This window comes from Gorilla gorilla, chromosome 1 (genome assembly GCF_029281585.2).
Source record: "Gorilla gorilla gorilla isolate KB3781 chromosome 1, NHGRI_mGorGor1-v2.1_pri, whole genome shotgun sequence".
Lineage (NCBI taxonomy): Eukaryota > Metazoa > Chordata > Mammalia > Primates > Hominidae > Gorilla > Gorilla gorilla.
Window position 1 is genome coordinate 55,906,962 of NC_073224.2, and position 24,525 is coordinate 55,931,486.

The window sequence follows — 24,525 nt, forward strand, 5'->3', positions numbered from 1 at the left end:
AAAAAATTAATAATAAAAAATAATATAACATTGTTTGTCTTATTCGCAGCTACACATCCAAGTTCCTAGAACATAGTAAGCATTCTATAAATATCTGTTGAAAGAGTGAATGTTTTTCAATGTGAAAACTGGCAAATAACACAAAGGATGGTAATACAAAGATAAGAACTCTAAGATGATGACTGTCACTAGAAATGTTCTTTTCTGATATGATATTATAGTATAAAGTAATAAAATACTGACTTTTAGCTTCTAATCTAGAGAAAGAATCCTAGAGAAAGAAAATACAAAAGAGATCCTTCCTAAGTCATAGGCAACTCACTTTGGAATTATTCTAATGGGGAAAACTCCTTTGTATTAGTTGGTAATAGACTAGAGAAGTTGGTACTCTCATTCTACTGACTGTGATTTAATAATCATGTTAGCAATTACTAATGTATAATTACTGTTAATGTTTCATAGCTTATAAAAAGTATGTTATCAATGTCAATAATTCTAAATTCTAAAAGACAAAAAGCACTGAAAGATGAATAGACACCTCTTTACATAATTTCTTTTAACAGAAACTCTAACAGTCCTAAGTCAGCAAAACTTAGAAAAATTTGTGATTATGATTTGGTCATTATAAAACATAAAAACACTAAAGAATTTTTACTTAGAGTTTGTATAATTGCAGGTACTATATTCTTTTCTGTAAAAATATTCATATGTTATAGATTTACCTTGGCGTCCTCTTGCCTGAATGTACACTCTCGTTATCACCCGTGTTCAGCGATGCCAAAGAAAGGCTAGAGACTGAAAAAACACGATAAATTCATGATCCTGAATAAAAACAAAATCAGAAATTTAAAAGGAGCAACTAGCAAAGAGTCTGTTCATTAGATAACACCAGCATATAAAAATTGAGCTTCTGTAGTTTCTTTTCCTTTTCTCTGTACTTTTAAACACATAATATGCTTGCATGCATATATACACAATTTATTTAAAATTAGCAAGGAACCTACTTTTAGGAAACAATGATAAAACTAACTTGCATTCCAAAAGGAAAGTGTTAATATGATACTGTGATCCTAAAGAAAAAAACAATAACAAAAAAAAAATTCATAATATCTAAATTCTAGGTAGAAAATTATATCAATTAGTTTTACAGGCTTGAAAACAGAGTTCTCTTTAAACAGTCAATATTATGTTATTTTTCCTCAGGTTTAGTATGAGAATTCTCTAAAAAATTTCCATGGCATTTGGTTTTAATAAAGATTTCTTTTATTTTTACAAATTTATCCCTGCCCCCCAAGATTTTTTTAAAAATAAGACTATGGCCAGGCGCAGTGACTCACGCCTGTAATCCCAACACTTTGGGAGGCCAAGGCAGGCAGATTACTTGAGCCCAAGAGTTCGAGACCAGCCTGAACAACATGAAGAAACCCCATCTCTACAAAAAATACAAAAAAGTTAGCTGGGTATGGTGGCACTCACCTGTAGTCCCAACTACCCAGGAGGCTGAGGTGGGAGGATCACCTGAACCCAGGGAGGTGGAGGCTGCAGTGAGCCATGATCACACCACTGCACTCTAGCCTGGGCAACAGACTGAGACCCCGTTTCAAAAAATAATAATAGTAATAATGAGTATGTATACTGACTTTTAAAGAAAATATATTCTCTCAACTCCAGATATTATAAGTTTGGATTTTCAACCATTTCTATCTTGAAGGAGGGACTTGCGAACTCTTGATCTTGCATTCCTTATTATACCAACATGTTTCTTGTACATTTCATGCATATAACATTTATTTAAATTTATAAGTATGTAAAGGGCAGTTAATAGTTCAAGGAGATTATATCTGAGGGCACAGTTCCCTAATAGATTAATATTTAGATTTGATTTTTAGCATTCACATTTGTTCTACTGAATATATGCATGCACACATAATACATTTAATTCATTAAAAACTTCATTTGCTCATTTTGGTTTTCCAAAAGGGAGCATGCACAATCTCAAACTGTATATCCAATTTTGCATATCAAAGTACAACCAAGTTAGTATGACAAACCAATCAAGCTGGTGTTTTTTTTATGAACAGACTCTTCATAATAAGCTATGTTACCTGGAGGACCCTTTATTGGTGTTTTGGGGGATTCAATATGATCTCTGTGAATAGATTTTGGTCGCTGTTTTTTTTGTTTTACTACTTGAGGACGGGGTTTAATTACTGTATCCATATCTTCCATTAGTTTCAGTTGTTTCCGCCTCATATATTCTTGCCTAATAAATTCTCTGCGTGCTCTCTCATCTTCTTTCTTCTGACGTTCTTCCTCAGTTTTACGCCTAAGAAATCAAATGGTTACAGTTCTTATTCTGCATACCAAAGACAAACCATACAGGAGAGAGTTATGTATTTGATATGAGAAGGGAGAATTCTATTTCATCACCTTGGTGAATAAATGGTTCATTTAAAAGGTACTTGATGATTCTGCTGAGACATGGGATTAAGCATAAATAAGTAAATAAAGGAGGGAAGGAAGAGTCAAATAAATAAATAAAAATAAAGGTATTTGAGATAATTTAGGTCGTGTGTATGTGTGTGTGTGTGTGTGTGTATATATATCTCCCAGGAAAGTTATTTTAATGTTTTTTAAACATTTAATTATTTAAATTAATGTGTCTAGAGAACTTTCCCATGAGATGCCTTAAACTTAAGATAAAAATATAAAATTAGGCAATACTTTGGGAAAATAAATTGATTTCTACAAAGCACCAAAAAGTAGCATTGATCCAGCTGTCTATCTATACTACAAACTTCTCTGAAAAAAATCTGTTAATAAAAATTAATGAGAGACCACCTCTTTGAGTACTTACCAACTTTTTCTAAATATGCCCATGCATCATTAAAGTTCAGATCTAGCACTGGCCCAGCAATTTCCTTTACCTTGTTTCCTCCTTCTTATGCTCCATTTCTGCTTCCAACTGTTGTTTCCGGAGCTGAGTTTCCTTTTCCCTTCTTAATCTTTTCTCCAACAAAGCTGCCCGTTTCATTGCCATATCATTTTCTGCTTTTTGATCATCCTAAGAACGAATTTCATTGAAAACGATGAAACATTTTAGGTACCAATATTCTCATTTTCAATTGTTGTAGTCACATTTTGTGGTTAGTCCTATAACTGAAAGTTTGAACTATTACAACCCTTCTGAATGTGGATGTGGTTGAGAAATTATGAAGGAAGAACTGAACTACAGTGGTAACAGTTCCATCAAAAAAGAGGACAGGCAAACTTATTTAATTACACTCTGTCAAAACCTATGAGATTTGCAAAGAACAACCATAAAAACAAAAAAAAAGCACAAAATTTTTTTAACCCTAATTTAATAACTTACAGTAGGGAGTTCCCCCACCAATTTTTAAAATTGCATTTAAATTTTATTTAAAATATAAGCTCAGTAAAAATACCTCAAGTAAAAACATCCCAAAATTAGCCACCCAATGTTGTAGCACATAAATGAAACTATTGCTGCATGATTTTAAGTTGAGGTACTGACAGTCTGCTTGATAGGTTCTGAACTATAATGAACATTTTTCCATTGAAGAAAAGATGGGGATGATTATACTTCTCTTCTACAGTACTTTTAATTTGAGAGCTAGTTCATTATCTATAGGCCTCCTGGGCCTGCCCTAGTTTCTACCTGAATCCTTAGGGACAGCCCTAGTTCTCAGCGGGCTTCCAAAATGCTTCAGAATTCAGCAAAGTAACAAGCTGTTGTAGAAGTGGTTCACTGTCTTAATGTCTCCTTGTCAACTGTCCCTGCCAATGCTTAATTCAATAAACATTTCTTTGGTGTCTAACATACTCACAACATAGTGTCAGATATTACATATATTAAAATATATGGTACCTCAGGTCAAGGAGCCTAAAAAATCACAAGGGGAAGAGGTACAAACAACAGGCTTTGTATGGAAACCCCGAGAGAGATTTAACTCTGAATGGAGAAAGTCAGAAGATACCATTCAAGCAATTAGTTCAAACATTCATATGTCTTCATCTATCAAATTACATATATTGTAGTTTGCCAGACACTTTACTATGCTACAGGGATAAAAAGATGCAGTACCTTGGCTGGGCACGGTGGCTCATGCCTGTAATCCCAGCACTTTGGGAGGCTGAGGCGGGTAGATCACCTGAGGTTGGGAGTTCGAGACCAGCCTGACCAACGTGGAGAAACCCCGTCTCTACTAAAAATACGAAATTAACCGGTCGTGGTGGCACATGCCTGTAATACCAGCTACTAGGGAGGCTGTGGCAGGAGAATCGCCTGAACCTAGGAGGCGGAGGTTGCGGTAAGCCGAGATTGCGCCATTGTACTCCAGCCTGGGCAACAAGAGCGAAGCTCTGTCTCAAAAAATAAATCAATACATAAATAAAAATAAAAAGATGCAGCACCTCTAGGAGGTCATGGTCTAAGAGACAAAGCAAATCATACAAAACAGTTGAAAACTCCGGGACACAGGACAGGTATGAGTATATTTAAGGATACAATAGATACACAAATGATGAAACATTTGACCTCAACTGAAGGAATTATAAAAGGCTTTAGATGAAGCCTGAAGTTAATCTTAAAGAACAGTACAACATAAAATTACGGGGAAGAAGCTAGACAAAAAGATTTAGGTTCATCTGTGAAAGTCCCTGAATGTTGTGCTAAAGGGTTTGAACTTTATTCAACAGGCAAGATTTTTGACTAGAAAGGGACTCAATTGGAGTTTTGCTCTTGGAACTATCACCTTTAGTAGCAGTATGAAGACTGGAATGGCATGATTGGAGACAGACAGCCCAGTCAAGAAGCTGTAACCATAGTCCAACAGATGAGTAATGCGGTGGTGAAGATGTGTAAATAAATGGAATAGAAATGAAACAACAGAGGTACTGCCTGTTTTATACTAATGATTTTCTTCCCCTTTGTTTCCCTTCCTCTGCAAGGAACAGAGTCTCTAGGCAGTAAATTTTAATATCTATTAGTGTCTACAGTAGCATTCTGTTAAAAAAAATGGCAGTGTTACATGATTAAGAGACAAAATGGAATCATTCTCTGAAGAGATCTGAGTAGCTTAATTTTTAAAAGGCTTTTGTGAGTGAGAAAGAGCAGTAGAGGAGCAAAACCAAGGAATATATCTAAACATGTGATAAAAGGATTTATTACAGCTTTGAGTCCATACTGGAAACCACAGCGTGCTTGAATGTTACTATAGTTAATGGGGATGAACTTGTATCAAAAGGGACTGCTACTGAAAGAAGCAAGCATGTCAACTGAAAAAAAAATATCCAACACAACCACACTCATCTAATGAAGATGCCCAAAACTATGCAGATTAATACTACACCTTAAAAAAGAATCCACAGCATACTTTCTGGTCATCATCAAATTGTTCTTTATCACTTTCTCCATCATATTTTTCAACAGGTACATCAGCCTTTTCAGGGGGTTTCAAATCTGAGAGGGAAACTTCAATCAGATTAACATTTTTTGGAGCAGTGGGTGGGAAAACGGGTTTAGGAGGGGGTTCTGTGGGTTGATTCAATTGGTCCTCATTTGGTGTCAGACATACAGTCTCTGTGACAGGCAGTGATAGGACTTCAGAGACTGTTGACTCAAAAGGTTTGATTTCCTTTTCTTCTGGATTATGTCCACGCTGCTCCAAAGTCCCTTTGGATTCCAATTCCTCCTTTTTAACTTCCTCTTTAGGTTTGGATTCCTTTAACTGAGGTTCTCCATCATCCCCAAAACATACAAATGACCTAGTCTGAATAGGAACTTGACTTGGTGAAAACCTCCTTAACCGAGGAAGGCTATCCACAGACCGAGGAGGTGTCAAGGTTCGATTCAAAGGTGTTATTTTTAACTCATTTGGCCTAGGAGTCCTTTGATTTTTAACAGAAAAAGATGCGCTTTTCCTGTTAGAAGACTGTGGAGATGGGTGAGTAGGACGCGGGGAGTCTGAGGAGAATGGTGCAATGGCTGATGACAGGCCTGCCTGCTTAGAAGGCTTAAAATCTCGAATCTGTTTCTGTGGAGAGGGTTGTGGAGGTGAAATCACCCAAGATTGTTGCTCTCTCATCTGCATTAACATCTCCTGCTGAAGTGACAAGCGTTGCATTTCTTGTTGTAGAAAATGCAGGGATGAATTTAACTTTTCAATGGATTTGGTATATTCTAAAATCTCTCCTTCATTTAAAGTTTCTTCTGAGGGGCTTGCCAGGTTCCACTGCTTCTCAGGATCAACAGGTGTAGTTGGAGACTTTAGCCATTTGGCTTGAGGATTCTCCATGCTCTCTTTTATATCTGCCAGTGACTTGCTCCTTTGTCCATCAGTTTTTTGTGATTCCTTTTCTTTTGCTCGATCAGTATATACTTTCTCATCTTCTGCACCCGCCGCTTCCTCTCGTAGAGGAGATATCCCATCCCCTTTCTTTTTCACTACAGTAAGGAATGCTGTCCTTCCCATTTTCTGTCTCTGTTTGGTAAAAGCAGCTTCCATTTTCTTTTTCTGGGCTTCGATAGCACGCCTCTTTTCTTCTAGTTTCATCCTAAGATGCACCATTTCAGAAGCCAACAGCTGGGTAGTGTCCCGTCCCTGTGGAAGCCCTGTTTCTTCTGGAATTTGTGCCCAAGCAACCACATGAGGAATATTAAGTTCAGAGCCCTCTGGTGTAGTTTTTTGAGAACTGCTTCCACTACTTTTTCCATCCGTATGATTCAGTTTCCTGAATTTTTGTTCAGCAAAGCTGGTCATTTTAACTCCAGAACTAGAAGAAGCACTGCTGCCTGGCTGAGACTTGGTACTTACAGTACTTGGACAAGGACTCAAAGCTTCCCTGGTGTTGCCAGTTCGTATATCATAATCCTGAAGAAATTTAGATGCATCATCCATGTCAGAGTCCAAGCTTACAGTATAATCTCTCAACGAAGAATCTTCATCCATAGTTTCAGGAATATCTTCTGAAGGAACATGAATTCCAGTGTCTACTTCAGTATTGTCAGTTATGGGACTCAAGGCACCTTTCGTATCAGTTACGTTATCAGGACTAGATTGATTTAACTTGATATTTGAATTTAGGATACTCATTTCTTGACTATGAAGAAAGAAGCCATTAGCAATTTGGTCTGGCTGAGGTGTATGAGGAGATTTTTCAGTATCATGAATTATTTGTAATGCTTCTTCAATGCTTGGTGTCTCGATCTGATTGCCAAACTCGTCAAGAAGTATTCTATTTTGTAAAGCTCCATTTGGAAGCTTGTAATGAATATTCTCATTAGAATTTAGTTCATTTGTGTTAAGGGGCACATAAGATTTGAGGTCACTGTGAGAATCTATATTAAGTTCTTCTTCAATGCTCTCTGCTTCCTCTTCTCCATTTATTGGCTTGAAGGACAAATTTTTCCTAATGTGTTTAGATACACGACTGTTGTTCAGAGTAAGTCCTTCATTACTAATAGAACGAGTGATTCCTCGGTTTGGAGTGGATCTCTGTACACTATCTTCTTTATCAAAAGAAATATCAAATGATACGCCATGCACTGATGATCTAAAAAAAAGTTAAAGAGAAAAATCCTTTAAAAATCCTAGAAAAGATTTTTAGTATCATTTAACAAGAATTATTTGAAATTACATTTCCTTTCTTTCCCCAGTTCTCATAATCATACTGTCTTCAAGGTAAGGGGAGGGCTATCTAGCTACTTTTTAAAGTTAGCCTCTTTTACATCTCTGTCATCTGCCTATACTGCCTTTTTCAAATTTAGGAACTAATTAAAAGTTTTAGCAATTTGGTTATCAATAAAAGAGAGACACAGATGCAATTTGCATTTCTTAATAATCTGAATACACTAAAAGTAATTCTCTTTGTTTACCTTTTCTCTTTGGGCCATGTCCCTATGAAGCCATCAACATAAGACATAGATGAAGACCTTCTAATTCCTCCTTCAAATGCAAAAAAGAAAAAGCCATTGAAATCATGTAAAAAAATTAACCTATAGCAACTTAGGAGACTTCACGTATTTGAGGATTCATTAATAGCAATACAAATTAAGTAGGTACATAAGGAGAATTAGAGATCATTTTATCAAGAAAAGCAACCACAGTGAAACTGACCATGCTTTTAGTGTGTTATAATAGCCATTTTTCAGAAAAAACAAAACAAAAAAAACAAACAAACGAAAAAAACAAAAACAACACACACACACACACACAAAACACAAAAAAACCCTGGATATTTGTTTATTTATATTTACTGTCAATCATTTCCCAGGTAACCTACTTAAAAGAGTATTTTCCTAGGCTTTTTCAAATATATTACCTGAGGCTGAAGAATGAGCCTGGGGACGTGAATACCTAGAAGGCAAATGATGATGAGACTGTGTAAATGTAGCTCCTTCCCCACTGCAATGAAAAATAAATTTAAAATGTTATATTTTAGCTGTTTAATATAAATTTAGGTAGAATCTCTTAAGTTAGAAACAACACTACCACCTGATTCTACAACCTAAATTTTAAAAGTATGGAAACATATTGTTTAAACCAAAGAATGGCTGTGATTACAGTATGTATCTATATATATTTTATGTCTTTTAGCCAAACAACTTGAAGTACTTTCATATACATCTCAATGTCTTTGTGAGATATGAATTATTTTCATTTTTATAAACATAAAAACTGATATATAAAAAAGTAAAATGAAACTCACCAATTTGAAATACTTTGGTCAAATCTAATCTCTAAAAACTATAGGTATAATAAACCCTAGTAAAATACCTTGACAGCCTCTCTGCTCACGGACCTGTTTGTATATCTCCAACAGCTGGCAGCCAAGTGTGTGGAGTAGCTGCTGAAAACATCTTTTGCTTTGTCTGTCTTCTTCCTTTGTTTTTTTCTTTCTCATAAAATCATTATTTAGGTTCACTAACATTTGAGATGTGGCTACATTATTCCCAGGAAGGGTAAAAATACTTCAATTCTTTCTCAAAAGTTCCACAGTGTTGGAGAACTACAATGGACCATATGGAGACTTATTAAATGAGAGGATGACTAGGAACTCAGAATAGCCTAGAATAATAGCTACACAATAACTTTTCAAGGAAAAGAATGTAGACATCCATCTGCATTATAAAAAGAGTTTCTGCTGGGAAAAATAGGAAAAATGAGCCGCTGAGATGTCTGAGAGACAGAAAAGAGATGAGTTTTCCAGAGGACATGAATTAAAACATTTTTCAGAAATGTGGGAGACTGTCCATTTAGGTTCCTAGAATAATTATGGAATAATCTAATCTTTGAGTGGAAAGCTTTACTTTCCTCCACTTTGAACGTGGAATTTAAAGATTTAATAGAGCAAGAGTGATGACCTAGAACACTGAGTGTTTTCTAAATCTTCAAGGAAGGAAATGTCACTATTGACCCACCATGCCTGCTAAATTTCATATTTTTGTGTTAAGCCAAGAATTCATATAGAAATTACTTTGAATGTTTTACTCATAATTTTTGGAATGTATTTTAATGTGTCTGAATTTCCAAAAACCTACAAAAGACATTAGTTTTAACGTAAAAAATCTGATAGATTAGGGAGTCCAAAGTCAATATAAATTGTAGGTTCTAATAAATTCAAATAAAAAGCTGCTTATAGGAGCTGCTGAAATACATTTTTAAACAAACTAATGTCCCTATCACATACCTGGGTGAGAAGTCACGATTATCTAGGTATTAATATGATAGGACATTTTTACTTTGCTTTCAATTTAGTTCCTAATACTATGTACTAAAGCATTAAAGATTCAATATTGTAATAAATATTCTATTGTTGTAACCCAGGGTCCTTGGGTTTTCAGGTACACACTGTGAAAAGGTACCTGCTTGTAACTGTTGCACCTTGAGATTTTTATTGTTTCAGAAATTTCCAGGAAGCAGCCCAACCCCACATTACAAAACAAAAACTACACAAGCTGGGTGGATGCAGAGATGCCTGAGATGGAAATGTATTACCATTACCACACTAAAAATCCCATCCAAGGAGGAGCTTATTCCGCATTTTCTATACATGCCAGTATGCAGAAGCGTGACTGATGACTGTGCCTTTACTGCCTTTACTCCACCTCTACACACAACGATACAGTTAACCAGCCTACTAAAAGCCCTATTTTCACCTTTGCTTGAGGAGGCACTGCTTTGGGGAATTATTCCCGGTGTCCTCCTTACTTGCTGCAAGTAATAAAATCCTCGTCTTGTTAAATCCTCCTTGGTTGTGGCTTTGGACTGTCATCTGCCAAGAGACCAACCCACCCGTTGTGTGGGTAACATCGTGATCTCTCAATAGCTATCCTAACCAGAAAAAAAAAAAAAGCAGGAAAAACCTTCAAAGATTTTTAAAATAATAAAATATGTAAAAGTCCTAATAGAATTTCAAAATTTCCCTCCAAGGCCTAAGAGTTACCTATTAGACAGTTCTCAATTATGAACAAGTTATGCATCAAAAGTTTGGTTTTAGGTTGGTTATTGGGAACTTAGAATATATTGTCCCATCTTTTCAGTGTGGTACATAAACATTCATTTCAGTGTATATTTCAATTTATATTTAAGTTAAAACAGGCTTTAATAGGGTAAGCTAATTATAACAGTTCAAAATCCAACTGAAATTCTTAAAAACCTTATTTAATGTAATATAATATTATGTAATTTAATTAGTAAATAGAATAGAAATGGTGAAAATAAAGTCATTGTGGAGTTTACCTTGAAGGGAAGTCAGAACTACTATCTAAGACATTTCTTTTGGCAGCATTCAAGACAGGAATTGAAGGCATATCTTTTACAGGTTCAGCTGGAATAAAAGATTTTTAAAAACACCCTCAAATTAGCATATTTCTATGAAAAATTCTGGACCATAAACAAATTTATAATAAAATTTAACTTCTATTTCCCTTTCTACGTATTGAGAAATCATAGCATAAAGTTTTCTTCTTAAATAATTTTCAAAGGGTCAAGTTTCTTTAAGATCTTTTTGAAGTATTCAGACTTAAACTCAAAATTTAAAAAAATTTTCTTTCTTTTTTTTTTAAACGGAGTCTCGCTCTGTCGCCCAGGCTGGAGTGCAATGGCGCTATCTCAGCTCACTGCAACCTCCACCTCTTGGGTTCGAGCGATTCTCCTGCCTCAGCCTCCCAAGCAGCTGGGACTACAGGCACCCGCCACCACGCTCAGCTAATTTTTGAATTTTTAGTAGAGACAGGGTTTCACCATATTGGCCAGGCTGGTCTCGAACTCCTGACCTTGTGATCTGCCCGCCTCAACCTCCCAAAGTGCTGGGATTACAGGCGTAAGCCACCACGCCCAGCCAAAAATTTCTTAAATTAAAAAATTCATCTGATTAAGGATAATTAGGGGGAAAAAGCCTAACATAAAATAAATACATGTATTTAAAACAAAAATAAGTGGCTGGGCGTGGTGGTTCATGCCTGTAATCCCAGCACTTTGGGAGGCTGAGGCCAGTGGATCACGAGGTCAGGAGATTGAGACCATCCTGGCTAACATGGTGAAACCCCACCTCTACTAAAAATACAAAAAATTAGCTGGGCGTGGTGGCAGGCGCCTGTAGTCCCAGCTACTCGGGAGGCTGAGGCAGGAGAATGGCATGAACCTGGGAGATGGAGCTTGCAGTGAGCCGAGATTGTGCCACTGTACTCCAGCCTGGGCAACAGAGTGAGACTCCATCTCAAAAACAAAACAAAACAAAACAAAAACAAACAAAAAACAAAAATAAGTTTGAGTGTTTAGTTTTGTGAAAGCTTTCATAGAACTTCAGACACATATGGTCAGCTCTGCTTCTTTATGAAATAGCTGGTATTTTGGTCAATTAGAGAAAAACAGAATTTCTTTAGAAAATAATTAAACCTGCTGGTATACTTTTATTTTTGTAAGTAACTCTGGAGGAAGACTCAATTTACTTTTTGACTTTGAGATCTGATGCAACAGCTGTTGGTATTTTGAATAGTGAGCTTCACAGGTGAAATCACAGAAAGCAATGTAGTGAAAATCCTGTTAATAATTTTTAAAAATTATACAAATATTGGTTATGAAAATTACTAAGAATATCTGACTTCATTCAATGGCCTTAGGGGAGCATCTCAATTTTTTTATAGGCATGTAAAGAAGTTATATAATGTTATATAGTGACTCGATATTCAGAATCTGCCTTAAGAAGCTTAGCAATACTCGAATTATTGCTTATTTCACAGATTTTTGCCTGAGATGCGGTGGGCTGTCTGAAGTAACCTCATTGTACTCACTAGACTATGCCTCCCCTTTGGCTACATGTGTTTTTCCTCCTTCCTGATCACTTTCTCTTCTTTTATTTTTTGGGGGTTTAGGGGGGAGGTGCAGGTAACGGTAGCAGTTACAAAAATAACAAACTTTGGAGCCAAGGAAAGCTGCAAAGTAGTTGGGATGCACAATAATCATGTGTTGTGTTGGGTAGGGCAGCTATTGGTAGAAGACAGAAATGTTTCCATAAGTTATGCTGGAAGAAAGTTCTTTAGTGGGCTAAGCTTATAATTTAAGATCATTTTTCCCCCTATAGAAATAAACCTCTAGTTTTTTTTTTTTTCTTTTTTTTTGAGATGGTGTCTCATCTCTGTCACCCAGGCTGGAGCGCAGTGGTGCGATCTCGCTCACTGCAACCTCTGCCTCCTGGGTTCAAGTAATTCTACTGTCTCAGCCTCCCGAGTAGCTGGGATTACAGGCATGCACCAACATGCCCGGCTAATTTTTGTATTTTTAGTAGAGACAGGGTTTCACCATGTTGACCAGCCTGGTTTCAAACTCCTGACCTCAGGTAATCCACCCGCCTCGGCCTCTCAAAGTGCTAGGATTACAGGCGTGAGCCACTGCACCCAGCCTAGAAATAAACCTCTAGTTTTATAATGGGAGCCAAGAGAAAATTGGTTTTGCTATGTGAAATTTTGCTTTACAGAAAATTTAGGAAGATTTTTTGTTCCTTATATCTAGGGGTCTTTACAGTAACCCCCTTATTTCTTACTAATTTTATTCTTATTATGTACAATCAATAGTTCATGATATAATAGTCACAAAATCCACTAGGTTTAAAAATCCATACAAACCTTTTTATAGTTTAATGACAAATTCGAGTTGTGGGTTAAGGCCAAACAATAATTTGTGGGGATTCTGGGTAACACAATGTTAAAAACTAAGAATCTAAAAGGGAATAAAAACTGGGATAACGATAAAAGATGCAAAGAAAAGAAATGGACAGTTAAAGCTAAAAGTTCCACATCATAAGACTTCAAATTCAAAGCCATTCCCTCCATTTTCTTTTTCTTCTCCTCTAACCATTTTAAGAGGTTAGGAGAATCTATCAAGTGTAATAGCTGAAATCTAAAAAAAAAATAATAGGCTGCTTTCTAAAAACGTAACCAGGTAAGGTTATATCAACATTCCATTTTTTTCTGTTCATAGGAACATTTAAAATTAAAAAGATTGATTACCTCCTTGTGGACGAACAACACGAGGCTGTACAAAAGACGGCTTCACCACTTCAAACCACCAGAACAGTTCCGCCATGAACACCAAATAATTACTCTATATAGGAAATTTAAGAGAAAGCCTACATTAGGTAAAACTTCATGATAAACAGAATTTTATTGTTTTAAAATATAGGTTTAAATCTCATTCATTCATCACTGGAGTATATTCACTACAGGCTATTAAACATGGGATGGAATATTAACTCTTGTGGGTAAAAATTATAACAAGTATTCAAAACCTCTTGCTGATCATTTGCTCTATAGTTCTAAAATGGTGGTCCAATTGATCTAGCAGGCATGAATACCTCTAACTGTGTAGAACACTGAGATAATATATAAGGCACTTTCATTCCAAAGTAAATATAAGCAACTTAAAAAGTTATTCAATCATCTGACACTCTAAAGAGGGGTTATCACTTTCAAAACATAACTAAGCTCTACTCAGATCCCTAGAAATTTCTCCAAAACGTAACTGGATGTAGTGTTAAAAAAATACTTTATGTGGCCGGGCGTGGTGACTCACGCCTGTAACCCCAGCACTTTGGGAGGCCAAGGTGGGCGGATCACGAGGTCAGGAGTGTGAGACCAGCCTGGCCAACAAGGTGAAACCCCGTCTCTACTAAAGATACAAAAAACTAGCCGGGTGTGGTGGCGCATGCCTGTAATCCTCGCTACTTGAGAGGCTGAGGTAGGAGAATAGCTTGAACCCAAGACACAGAGGTTGCAGTGAGCCAAGATCATGCCATTGCACTCCAGCCTGGGTGACAGGGCAAGACTCCATCTCAAACAAAAAAAGTTATATGTATGTGCTCAGTAATGCTAAACTCACCAGTAATACAGGTGCTAAATAACACCAAAACTAAATTTTTATAGCTAATTTTTAATAATTTTGAAACATACAAAACATTATTTATACAATGAATGTATCTAACTAACTTCGAAAAGTTATCAGTAAGTCAACAATGTTACCTTTTAATATTACTATTTTAAAATGTAAATAATTTTTTAAATGGCTTAAAATTAAGAGAAAGGATTAAGGGTCCTCAAAAGCACATTTCTACTACAAGCTTATATTTTAAAATGCATATATAACAAAAGCTGTAAGCATGAAGAATTATTTCAATTTTAGGCATTCGGTAAATTTTTAAAAACTACAAAATCTGTTTTCATAACTATTTAAAATAATATGTTTTCTAAATTTTGGGTGTTTGGCATTTAATAAAATAGTTACTATCAAATTTATTAATGTTTAATAAGGTCTTATTTCATATTAAAGTTTTTAAGATTATCCTGGATATGGTTATTTTCTAATGTCTTGCCTTCTTCCTACTTGCTAATTATGAATAATCCTTAAACTCTATATGCTCTCCACTAGAACTCATGCGTTCTCTTGGTTTTCTCATATTTAAGTTGGTGACTTTCAAATATCATCTCTCATCTGATAGTTCTGGAAGGCTATTGTGTATGTAGAAAGTGAAGAAAAGAGGCTGGGCGCAGTGGCTCATGCCTGTAATCCCAGTGCTTGAGGAGGCTGAGGAGGAAGGACTGCTTGAGGCCTGGAGGTTGAGACCAGCCTGGGCAACATAGCTTGCCTCTATAAAAATTTTAAAAATTAGCTATGCATGGTGGCACATGCCTGTCATCCTAGCTGCTTGGGAGGCTGGGGCAGGAATACAGCTTGAGCCCAGGATTTGGCTGATTGTGCCACTGCACTCCAGCCTGGGTGACAGAGTGAGACCCTGTCTCTAAAAAAAAATAAAGTGATGAAAAGAGAAGAATCAAGAGTGATGACTCTTAGGTTTTTGTCTCAAGCAACTAATAGTCGGATAGAAAGGACTGGGAGAAACAGGTAATGAAAGGAATCTAGAGTCATTGTTTGAGATGTTCACTGGACATTTAAGTGGACCTGTCTTGTAGGTGGCTGAGTGTAAGAGTCTGGAGTGTTACAGAAGATAATGCACAGTGGTGAAGAGCATTTGGTAAGTTTCTACTTTACCTTCAGTGTTTGCTTTTACTATAAATTCTCAGAATTTTAGAATGTTGACATACAGATACATACTAATTGAAGCAGCCATTAAAATTTGTGACTAAAAAAAGTAATAAGAATGCTTATAATCTGTAAAGGCTATGCAGTGGATCTCATCCCTGCTTGACTTCAGAAACTTTACAGTTTTAAAAAATTTATTTCTTATTTTAATAGGTGTTTAGGGGAACAGGTGATGTTTGGTTACATGAATAAATTCTTTAAGTAATTTCTGAGATTCTGGTGCACCCATCACCCAAGCAGTGTACACTGTACCCAATGTGTAGTCTTTTATCCCTCACCTCCCTCCCGCTTTTTTCCCTGAGTCCCCAAAGTCCACTGTATCATTCTTATGCCTTTGCATCCTTATAGCTTAGCTCCCACTTATGAGTGAGAACATATGATGTTTGGTTTTCCATTCCTGAGTTACTTCACTTAGAATAATGGTCTCCAATTCCATCCAAATTGCTGTGAATGCCATTATATTCTTAATCCTACTTTTCTCTCCTACATATGTATCCTTCCCCTGTCAACAGAATCCTTCCTATTTGGCTTTTAAACATGCTCAAATCCCTCCCATCAAAATAAATGAAACAAAACCTTTACTCAATAACTATTCTCTAGTTTCTCCTCATTCCCACCATCTTTTTACCTCTTCACAAACTTCTTTTAGGAGCAGGCCTCTACTGACATTTTCCATTTCATCACTTTTACTCTCTAATCTACTTCAGTCTTGGCGCTGAGTCACATCATTCCCCTAACAGCAACTGCTCAAGTCACCAATGACGTCCATATGTTGCTAAATCAAACAGATTTCCCATCTTACTTGACCTCTCAGCTGCATTTGATATTCCTGATCTCGCCCCTCTTTGAAACACTGCCATGCCTACGTCCATCAGCTACTAAATGATTCTCAAATGTACTGACTGCACTTATATATGCAGTGGCCTACCGAGCATTTTCTTTTGGATATCTCAAAGGCCTATGTCCAAAACTGAAATAGTGACCTTCCCTACAAATGTGATCTTACTGCAGTCCTTATCTCACTGAATGGCACCACTATCCCAGTGTGCAAACCAGAAACCTAGGAGTCATCCTTGACACCTTCTTTCTCCCATGTCCAATTCATCACCAAAGCATGCAGATTTTGCATCCTAAATATTTCCGGAATTCACCAACTTCTCTCCATCATAACTGCTCTGATTCAAACATTTTTGCCTTGTTTGGAACACAATAGCTTTTTCTTTGGCTTGCTAAGAAAACAAACTTTTCAAAATGCAACTCTCTTTCCATTGCTCTTGAGGTAAAGGGAATCTTACTACGGCTTACAAGAGGCTACTTGGTACAGTCCCTTTATATCTTCCCAGATTTATCTATTACTACATTCTCCAAGGTTCCTCATCTTACCCTCCAGATGATAAAGTCTAAAAAGACAAAGTTTATGCTCATCATTATATCTTCAGTGTTTAAAACAGTGTCTGGCACATGATAGATGCTCAATGAATCTACAAATGCTAAATGCTAAATGAATGTACAAATGAATGAATCTACGTACTAAAAAAAAAGTCAGTAAAACATCAAAACATTGACACAATATTTCTGATTAATAAGATTATTGTGATTTATATTTCTTCTTTATACTTATCTTTATGGTATACTTTCTAAAGCCAAAGTATAAAATTGGTTTTTAAGTACTGGTGCTAGGTTCCATTTTACTAGCCTAGTTAACTGAAAGCTGATTATATTTTGAAAAAATACTGCTTAAGTGCTCAATAATTATCTGTTGAACAGAAAATAAGTTACTATTTTAAGGACTTTGGTAAGATAGCCATCCTAATAACATAATTGTACTATTTGGCCACAAGATGTCAGTACAGTAAGAAATAATTTTCCCAGTAATTAAAGCTTATGAAGATTATGTCTTTCTGAGTTCATGACGATTAAACAGCAATAAATCTGTCACCATATTTCAGGAATAATGCCAGATTAATTTCATTTAAAAGCTTCTTCTTTCCTTCTTTTAGTTAAGATGGTCATAAGGCTACATACTCTTGTCCCAAAAGCTCCTTAAGCTGATAAACAACTTCAGCAAAGTCTCAGGATACAAAATTAATGTACAAAAAATCACTAACATTCCTATACACCAACAACAGTTAAGCCAAGAGCCAAATCAGGAATGCAATCCCATTCACAACTGGCACAAAAAGAATAAAATACCTAGGAATACAGCTAACCAGGGAAGTGAAAGATCTCTACAAGGAGAACTACAATACACTGCTCAAAGAAATCAGAGATGATACAAACAAATGGAAAAACATTCCATGCTCATGGACAGGAAGAATCAATATTGTTAAAATAGCCATACTGCCCAAATCAATGTATAGATTCAATGCTATTCTTATTAAACTACCAATGAATTCTTCATAGAACTAAAAAAAACTATTTTAAAAATCATATTGAACCAAAAAAGAACCTGAATAGCCAAGGCAATCCTAAGCAAAAAGAACAAAGCAGGAGGCATCATGTTACCTGACTGCAAACTATATTACAGGGCTACAGTAACCAAAACAGCATGGTACTGGTACAAAAATGGAACAGAATAGAGAGCCCAGAAGTAAGGCCACATATCTACAACCATCTAATCTTTGAAAAAGCTGACCAAAGCAAACAATGGGGAAGGACTCCCTATTCAACAAATGGTGCCGGGATAACGGTCTAGCCATACTCAGAAGATTGAAAACAAACACTCTCCTTACACTATATAAAAAATTTAACTCAAGATGGATTAAAGAATTAAATATAAACCCAAAACTATAAAAACCCTGGAAGAAAATCTAGGCAGTACCATTCTGGACATAGGAATGGGCAAAGATTTCATGACAAAGGTGCCAAAAGAAATTGCAACAAAAGCAAAAATTGACAAATAGGATCTAATTAAACTACAAAGCTTCTGCACAGCAAAAGAAACTATCAACAGTGTGAACAGAGAGCTTATAGAATGGGAGAAAATTTTTCGGACTATGCATCTGACCAAGGTCTCATATCCAGCATCTATAAGGGACTTAAACATATTTACAAGATAAAAATAATCTCATTAAGAAGTGGGCAAAGGACATGAATAGACACTTTTCAAAAGACATAGACATACATGCGGCCAACAAGCATATGAAAAAAAGCCCAATATCACTGATCATTAGAGAAATGCAAATCAAAACCACAATGAGATACCATCTCACACTGGTTAGAATGGCTCTTACTAAAAAGTCAAAAAATAATAGGTGCTGACAAAGTTGCAGAGAAAAAGGAACATTTACACACTGTTCGTAGGAGTGTAAACTAGTTCAACCAATGTGGAAAACAGTGTGGTAATTCCTCAAAGACCTAAAAACAGAAATACTATACAACCCAGCAATCCCATTACTGGGTATATCCCAAAGGAACATAAATCATTCCACCAAAAAGACACATGCATGTGTATGTTCACTGCAGCACTATTAACAATAGCCAAGACATGGAATCATCCTAAATGCCCATCAACGGTAGACTGGATAAAGAAAATGGGGTACATATACACTATGGAATACTATGCAGCCATAAAAAAGAACAAGATCATGTCCTTTGTAGGAACACAGATGGAGCTGGAGGTCATTATCCTTAGCAAAGTAATGCAGAAACAAAACCACACACCATATGCTCTCACTTATGTGACGAAAACACGGACAGAAAGAGAACAACAGAAACTGCAAACTATCCACGAGTGGAAGGTGAAAGGAGGGAGAGGATCAGGAGAAATAACTGATGGGTATTAAGGTTAATACCTGGGTGACGAAATAAAAATCTGTACCACAAACTCCCATGACACAAGTTTACCTATGTAACAAACCTGCATATGTACCCTTGAGCTTAAGCTAAAAGTTTAAAATAAGATTGAATTAAAAAAAAAAAGATACTCAAATGAAGTCAAAGCTGTGGTAGTAATAAGTAAAGAACATAGAAAGTGACCAAAGCCCTTTCTGTAGAAAATCATAGTTTAAATATACCTAATTTAAGAAAATATCTTTATATGGGTCGTACCCAGACAAAGTTGATATAAACAACAGGACTGTATATTACGTATTGGAAGTCCAAGGTATACCAACTTAAACAAATGCAATCTTATATCTCCATGTATTTAGTGAGACAGTTTTTTTCCTTTGAGATTACAGAAGTAGCATTTAAATTTTTAGCTGACAACGTAGATATCTTGTTAATGCCTTTTCTGGTACTAACAGAAATTAATATTTGTTATTACCTGAAAATACCAGAAAAAGCATTACAAGATATATATGGAAATGATATTACCTAACTTTCATTCTGATATGAATGGCAAGGGTGTAAACCTTCAACATCAATTAGAAAAAAAATTTTTTTGATGTGTCAGACACAAGAGACTGGGTACAACTTTGGGTCAGCAGGAGCAGTGGCTTATTTTGGAAATGTCTTTACCACTGGCTTTATAGTTTACCCTGCCATTTCGTTCTCTGCTTTACCTCCAAAGCTAAGAATAGTGTCTGGCACATGGAGATACTCAGTAAATATCTGCCGATGAATGAATAAATGACCAAATCCCCAGGCTCAGCACAGTGTCTAGCATATAATAGTCTCTCGCTAAAATATTTTTCAAACATTAGTGTGGGTCCTGCAATGTTCTAAAAGTTATAATAATCTCCAAATTTTGCCATTTTACATTTTGCTGACAAACTTGTTTAATGCTCCTTTCTTTTCATCTTAATAACTTTTACACACTTGCATTCTGTAGTTCTTCAGTGTCTTAAATTAGGGCTTTGTTCTAATGATGCACATGTGACACTTGGTAATCTAGAGTAGCTGCAAACAAATCCTAAAATTCTTCAAAAGCAATAGGTGTACCCAGTTCGTTTCCCCAATCTGCTTCCAAATGGTTTACCAGAACTAAAACTGCATACATGGGGGTTGTCTGTGTTTATATAACATGTATATGATTCCCACCATGTTTTTAGCAACAGCAAATCTTGAACTTCAAATAATTACTATTTTAAACACTCTTTTTTAACCTTTAAAAATTAGAAGAGAAAGCCCCTATGGTTTTTGTTTTGTTTTTGGTGACAGGGTCTTGGTTTGTCACTAAGTTTGGAGTGCAGTCATGCAATCAGGGCTCACTGCAGTCTCAGCCTCCTAGGTTCAAGCAATCCTCCAATATCAACCTCCTGAGCAGCTGGTACTACAGGTGTGTGCCATCACGCCTGGCTAACTTTATTTTCTGTAAAGACAAAGGTCTCACTATGTTGCCCAGGCCGGTCTCAAACTCCTGGACTGAAGCGATCCTCCTGCCTTGTCCTCCCAAAGTGCTGGGATTATAGGCATGAGCCACCGCACCAGGCCTGAAGTTTTTATGTTGTAGTTCAGTATTTCATAAATTAATATGACTCAACTAGAAAACATTTCTGATTTCTGAATTGACTTTATATTATTGACTCACATAAAATACAACACTAACATTACTAAAATAACAACTGGAGGATAAGAAATAATTCTTGAAGTATTAAAGATAACAGTATTCATAACACAACTTAATTTTCAAACTTGGGAATGGAATGATTTTCAAAAATCTATTCATGATGATGATAATGATGATTTTTTTTTTTTTTTTGAGACATAGTCTTATTCTGTCACCCAGGCTGGAATGCATTGGTGCCATCTCAGCTCACTGCAACCTCTGCCTCCCAGGTTCAAGTGATTCTCCTGCCTCAGCCTCCCAAGTAGCTGGGATTATAGGTGCGTGCCACTACGCCTGGCTGATGTTTGTATTTTTAGTAAAGGTGAGGTTTCACCATGTTGGCCAGGCTGGTCTCGAACTCCTGGCCTCAGTGATCTGCCCACCTCAGCCTCCCAAAGTGCTGAGATTACAGGTGTGAGCCACCATGCTCGGCCATGATTATTATTTTTAACATTTAACATCAATGTAAATAAAATATATTCAACTTGAAATTAAGAAAATAATACTACCCATGTGAAATTTTATTCTTTTAACACAACCTGACAGCATACATTAGCCTACAGTCAAAGGACAATAAACGTGACAAATTTCAAAGTCTGATAACTACAGAACAATTATATATAATCTAGTGAGAATAAACAAACTAAATTTCAATTTAATGCTCAATGACTCATTGTACACATAAAAATATGCAAGGATACCATATCATTTAACTATACATATCATATATTTATGCATAATGGTAGTTAAATAGTACATAATGTTACTTTTCAATTAATTTTTTAATTCAAAAATTAAAAATTCTTTAAGAAAAAGAAAGCTTCATTATTTATAAAGAATCTTACTATTTGTAAGCATTGCTATTTGTAAGAAACATTTAATGGCTTATTCCCTATTTTGCAAACATTAAGACAATAGATCAAGTTTGTACATGACTTTTTTTTTTTCTTTTTTTGAGACAGGGCCTGGCTCTGCTGCCCAGGCTAGGGTGCAGTGGCACGATCTCAGCACCGCAACCTCCGCCTTCCAGACTCAAGCAATCCTCCTACCTCAGCCTTCAAGTAGTTGGGAACACAGGCACATGCCACCACTCCCAGCTAATTTTTGTATTTATTGTAGGGATGGGGTTTCACCATGTTGCCCAGTCTGGTCTTGAACTCCTGAGCTCAAGCTATCTGCCCACCTCCTCCTCCCAAAGTGCTGGGATTACAGGCACAAGTCACTACACCTGGCCAATTTTGTACATGACTTTAAGTTTGGCTTTGCACTATAAAAGAAACTTGTAGCTAATAGTATATTAAAAAACAAAATAAGGAGAAAAAAATCAAAAACTTTCTTCAAAAGCTCTTTTGACTAATATAGTTAATCTATAAGCTTAAAGTTGCTAGGTCTTTTATATATCTTGCTCTATGGTTTATTTTTTATTTTCAAAATTTTATTTATTTATTTTTTGAGACAGGGTCTTGCTCTGTTGCCCAGGCTGGAGTGCAGTGGCACGATCATCGCTCGCTGAAGCCTCAACCTCCCAGGCTTAAGCAATCCTCCCACCTTGTCCTCCCAAAGTACTGGGATTACAGGCATGAGCCACTGTGCCTGGTGTTTTTGTTCGTTTGTCTGTTTTTTAAAAAAACATATTTTAACAAAGCAAAGGGAAAAAAAGAATAATTTAATTTACCTTTATGGATGAAGCAGCATAGAGCATATCTTCCAGAGTGAAATGGCAACACTGGTTCAAGTATTCTTGGCAAAATTCTTGAATCAGCTGCAGATTATACAGGCTATCAGCCAAAGACATAGTTTCTTTCAAACAAATATCTTCAAATAAGAAAAGAGCAAGGTGGTGACTTTGGATTAATTTGATAATAAATATTTCATATCCATCTTGTAATTAGTACAAATACACAATTCTGGTTAACAAACATACATTTATAAATATAGTAGTCATTATACATTAAGACTTAGAAACCGAGCACTATTTTTTTTTTGAACTACCTCCCTCAGAATTATATATAAATGTTCTTTTTTAAAAAAAAAAAAAAACTCTTCAGTACTTATTAAATAATATTGTCTTTTTTTTGAGACAGGGTCCCACTCAGTCACCTAGGCTGGAGTGCAAAATAATACTGTCTTAAATATTGGTTACTATCTGTCTACAGTTCAGAAGTATTACAATGGAACACTTACCCTCTAATCTGACAACATCAGGACAGTAAAAATGAATAAGAGCAGCTAATGCACAGCCATCTGTCCCATCCTTCAACAAATTTTCTACCAATGGAATGCAAGGCAGTTGCTTAAGCAATGTTTGCTCTTTCCTATAACGAGCCTACGATATAAAAAAAATACATGAAAATAAATAAGTACCAAACAACGCATAGGAAAAAAATCAGTACTGTAAATTCTAATGTATCAGTAATAAAATAAATCATGAGAAATGAGACCACTCACCAATATTTCTTTTTTTCTAAATAACGCTAGGTATTACCAAAGTTAAATACACGGCAACAATAGCTATAGTTTTGAAGCTCAATACTTAATATAACATACCGCTAATTTACACTAACTGACATCTAGCTTAAATATTTAAGTATAAAAGCATCACGAAACAGATTTTGAACACTTTGTATCCAAATAATCAGTTCTGCTCTTTTGAAGATAATAAAATTCATCCACTTTAATTCAGACTTAATTTAAACTGAAAATTCTTATACGGGAAGAGCAAGAATACTATTCAAGCAGAAAGAGTTATCAAAATGAGGGGGAAGGTAAAAGAATATACTATTCTTAAAAGAAATTTGAGGAACTGGAATAGTATCACCAAGACATTCTGGGTTATTATTTGAATGTTGAGGAAACACAAATAGTTAACAACTTTGAAAGTGAGAAAAAACCCTCCCAACTTAGATTTCATTAATAATTGAGCAAGTATACGGGTTCTTGCTCCCCCTCAGAAAAAGAGAGGAAACCTTTGTTTCCTAAAGATTGCTTGGTGTGGCTAGATAGAATTTTTAAAAATAGATCTCTAAAAAATGAGACATGCTGTAATAGTTAAGAGAACAAATTCAGATCCTGGTTCTGCCACTTACTAACTAGTTTTGTGATCTTGGACAAGTTACTTAAACTCTCATTTCTCATTTTCCCATCTGTAAACTGGGGTAATAATAGTACCCACCTCATAGAACCACTGGAAGATTAAGTAAGATGATGGACACAAAGTGCTATGTATCCTGCTGGGCACACAGCAAGCAATCAATAAAGGTTAGCTATTATTAGCTGTTAACTCTTCTAAAGCCAAGTAAAATAATGCTGAAGATTTAGTGAATGCACACACTAAAGTATTTTACTAGCAAAATATACAACATAAATTACTGGTAGTTTTTTTAAGGTTATCAAACTATTTTTTCTTCTAATTCCATC

At 35.8% G+C, this 24,525-nt stretch overlaps 1 protein-coding gene across 6 annotated transcripts in view; it reads right to left on the reverse strand.

Annotated features, from left to right (window-relative positions):
- Positions 1–24,525, reverse strand: part of CAMSAP2 (calmodulin regulated spectrin associated protein family member 2) — a 123,305-nt gene that overhangs the window by 5,098 nt on the left and 93,682 nt on the right. For 4 of the 6 annotated variants that reach the window (XM_055367933.2, XM_055367928.2, XM_019028506.4 and 1 more), the window contains 10 exons: positions 23,293–23,434; positions 22,784–22,923; positions 13,532–13,625; positions 10,764–10,851; positions 8,344–8,426; positions 7,898–7,967; positions 5,373–7,575; positions 2,928–3,064; positions 2,106–2,326; positions 723–795 (listed from right to left, as the gene is read on the reverse strand). In XM_055367933.2, coding sequence (XP_055223908.2) covers positions 723–795; positions 2,106–2,326; positions 2,928–3,064; positions 5,373–7,575; positions 7,898–7,967; positions 8,344–8,426; positions 10,764–10,851; positions 13,532–13,625; positions 22,784–22,923; positions 23,293–23,434 — 3,251 coding nt within the window. The remainder of the gene's footprint in view (positions 1–722; positions 796–2,105; positions 2,327–2,927; positions 3,065–5,372; positions 7,576–7,897; positions 7,968–8,343; positions 8,427–10,763; positions 10,852–13,531; positions 13,626–22,783; positions 22,924–23,292; positions 23,435–24,525) is intronic. The other 2 variants (XM_055367923.2, XM_055367919.2) reach the window with 1 other exon arrangement.